At 43.0% G+C, this 3,165-nt stretch overlaps 1 protein-coding gene across 1 annotated transcript in view; it reads left to right on the top strand.

Annotated features, from left to right (window-relative positions):
- Positions 1–2,204, top strand: part of LOC106011887 — a 6,430-nt gene extending 4,226 nt beyond the window's left edge. Inside the window, exons 3-4 of the mRNA XM_013083044.1 lie at positions 1,000–1,149; positions 2,143–2,204. Coding sequence (XP_012938498.1) covers positions 1,000–1,149; positions 2,143–2,204 — 212 coding nt within the window. The remainder of the gene's footprint in view (positions 1–999; positions 1,150–2,142) is intronic.
- Positions 2,205–3,165: the final 961 nt, after the last annotated feature.

Raw genomic sequence — 3,165 nt, 5'->3', positions numbered from 1 at the left:
GTCATAAATTATGGTATTTTAGCCAAGGTGCAAACAACCTTCCTTCTTTATTCGAGTAAAAATGTCTAGTAAAATATTTATAAAACATGGATGCTCGTTTGTGATTCTTGCGTGGCGAACTGACTCGATTTTCGTTCCTGTTTATCATTCCAGGGTGTTCTGTGAGCTGATATTTTATCCTCGTTTGGAAAATGATTGATTTCAAATATATTCTACTCCAACATCGACACAATTAAGATCAGCTGTAAACCAAGGTGCTTTAACCTTACCCTGTGTGTTAAATATACCCTGCGCTGAGCGAGAGAAAACTGTCCAGCTGACAAGACTCGTATACGGTCGTAAATAAGATCCCCTCTTGGGAATAGGCCCCAGCACATTTCGTGGTAGGAGAACTGAACAATGACATACATCACCTACACAGGTTTTTACAGATTGCGCCTTTTAAGTTTGGGGTTGTATTACGAAGCTCTATTGTCTCATCGAAGAGTAGAAGTTTTGGTCCACCCCCCCCCCCAACCCCAACCACACACACACAAACACCAGGGCATTGCTGCTGACTGAAGGGTCTTTTGGCCATTCCCAAAGGGGGGATATTAACGTGTTCTTAAACACAGTAGAAATGTAAATTGGTTGATTTATCAATGTCATGCTCATACTGTGCGGAACATCGTTGGAGGAACAGCTGCTTTTTCTTTCCTCATCCTCACTATCGTCATTTTTCCTCTACTTTTTTTGTTTGTTCGTCACTTTTTTGAACTGCTATTTCCGGGGTGTCTTGATAGTCGAAGAAGACTGTGTGCTGTTGAGGCTAGAGAGGTGAGCAGAGTAAGCCTGATTCCCCGTTTGGACTTCTCCGTTGACATCCACCCCTTGGCGCTCATAATATGGCCTTTTGCAGTTGCGAGCGCCGTAAAACCTTGCTAAAACAAACCAACAGAAGTTTTGTTTTCAGGTGTTGAGACATATTTACGTTCATTGTCCTTTGTGTCGTCTCGCCAGGCAACTCGTGGGGCTGTCGTGGACAGAACGACTGTTGTGTTGGCTGTGGCCACCAGGAGCAGTTCTACGGCTGCGCAGACATTTCCATTTCCGGTACCTGGTCGTCCAGCCATGGCGGAGACACGTACGCCCAGTCGGCTCAACATGGAGGTACGGCGAAGGGAGATTGGGTGGCGGGAGACTCGAACAGCTGAAAAGTTTAAGCTTGTTTTGTCTTCCACACTGTGCAAGGAAGGATGCAGCCCCTAGCTGTGGTTCTTGTGGTGATCTCCAGGGGAACATCGCCTCAACATAACATTGGCTTCCTTTAAAAAAAACGTCCCTATTAACACTATTATGTTATTTAAGGAGCAGGACGTCCAAGTTTTACGTCCGTCTCCGATAGGACCCAGCCAAATGGGAAGTTCGTGTAAAGTGCCTTTCCCAAGGACACAGCGTCGGACCGGGCTATGGCTCGAACCCCCGAACCCGCAATCTCATGATTTTGAGTCGGGTAGCCTAACCACTAGGCTACCGACGTCACCTGGCTTCCTTTGAGAGTTTTCCTGTAAACATGTAACTTCATAGGACGTCGAGTTGTGAACTCAATACAGACAAATTTAATTACCGTTTGTTCACAAGCCTTTTAGACATTATTATGAGCACATTAATACTAAAACAACATTATTCTAACCTAGACAATTTGCACAATATGAATCCGCAGACAGGAAAAAGTGTCTAAAACAGCACCTGGACATGGATGGCTGATGCCTGTATAAATAAATCATTGATGATTTAAGTCAATACCAGTTTGCACGCACGCTGGAGTCGTGCAACTAAGGCGCTACATACAACATTATAACTGGGGGGTTTTTCTCTCTGCTGTTTGCAGGTAGGAACCCCGTAAACCCATGGTTGGCCATGAACAACAACAACAACAACAACAACAACAACAACAACAACAACAACAACAACAACGTCAGACCAGGGTACATTCCCTTCCAGGGATCTTCCCACAACGATCCACAGGCTACCCAGGCGGCTCCGGAAAGTGCCTATGACAGACTAATGCGGTGCAGAGGCGTGAGGCCCGACCTGACAAATGTCTGCAGAACAAACTGTCAGATGGGAAACTGGTGCAGCTCTCAGCTCTGCTCTCCTCAGTGTCAGGATCTGTTGCCTTGAGAGACAGTCTAGAGCAGTCAGAGAGATTGTTGAGAGGCTGAATGAGTGCAGAGAGGGTGAGTGGAAAGAGAGAGAGAGAGAGAGAGAGAGAGAGAGAGAGAGAGAGAGAGAGAGAGAGAGAGAGTGGCCAGTTGGTGGGAGCTTTAGTGCAGTTTGTTCCTGCTTTGATATCAAGCATCTGTCGTCCTTATCTCTCCTTTTTGTGTATGATACTAACCGATAGAAGCTCTAATCTACACCACTTATGTGATCTAACTGAGTTGCAAATGCTGTAAAATATATGTTGAGCTAACACAGGGAAAATGAATAGACTGAATGCAATCTTGGAGTAGTGGATTGAGTATTTCATTAGTAAGTTTCAATTTTGATGCGTGGTGAGCTTTTTTTTTCTTCAAGCTGAAAATTAACCATCTACTGGGGACACCGAAATTTAGTCTGATTTCGAAGGTGGAACTAAATGTGAGGTATCGTGGTAGAATCAGGCGTTCGTCAAAATAATGAAAACAAAGAAATAATGCATTTTTTATTGCCGTTTGGTAATATTTTTCTAATTGACTAAACACATGTAATGTCCATTTAAAAACTCATATATTTTAGGGTTTTACTGAAAAGTTGACCAAAAGCAAAAATAAAATGTAAATTTGCAGTTTCCAAGAGCTATCAAGCTTTGAAAATCACACAACTTTGATGGACATTTTGGAGTTAAATTTTACCTCTGAAATCAAGCACCCCCCATCTCCTTCCTTTGTGAATTTCTCAACTTCTATTCAAGATAGATGGGCAAATTTTTCATCGACAGAAAAAAACAACACCAAGCTTTAAGATGATATCAATAACTCCAAATGCCCAAAATTTTACGAGTGCCTGATTCCATCACGTCGTGGCGCAAATTGATCCCGTGAGGGTGAAGTCTCGGAAGGTATTGATAATACACTTTTTAAAATTAAGAACGCTATTCACTATGGAAATCTTAATTATTTATCTGTTGGCGTAAGTTGCTAC

Source organism: Aplysia californica, unplaced genomic scaffold, assembly GCF_000002075.1.
Source record: "Aplysia californica isolate F4 #8 unplaced genomic scaffold, AplCal3.0 scaffold00207, whole genome shotgun sequence".
NCBI classification, from domain to species: domain Eukaryota; kingdom Metazoa; phylum Mollusca; class Gastropoda; order Aplysiida; family Aplysiidae; genus Aplysia; species Aplysia californica.
This window is presented reverse-complemented; position numbering and strand designations above follow the sequence as displayed.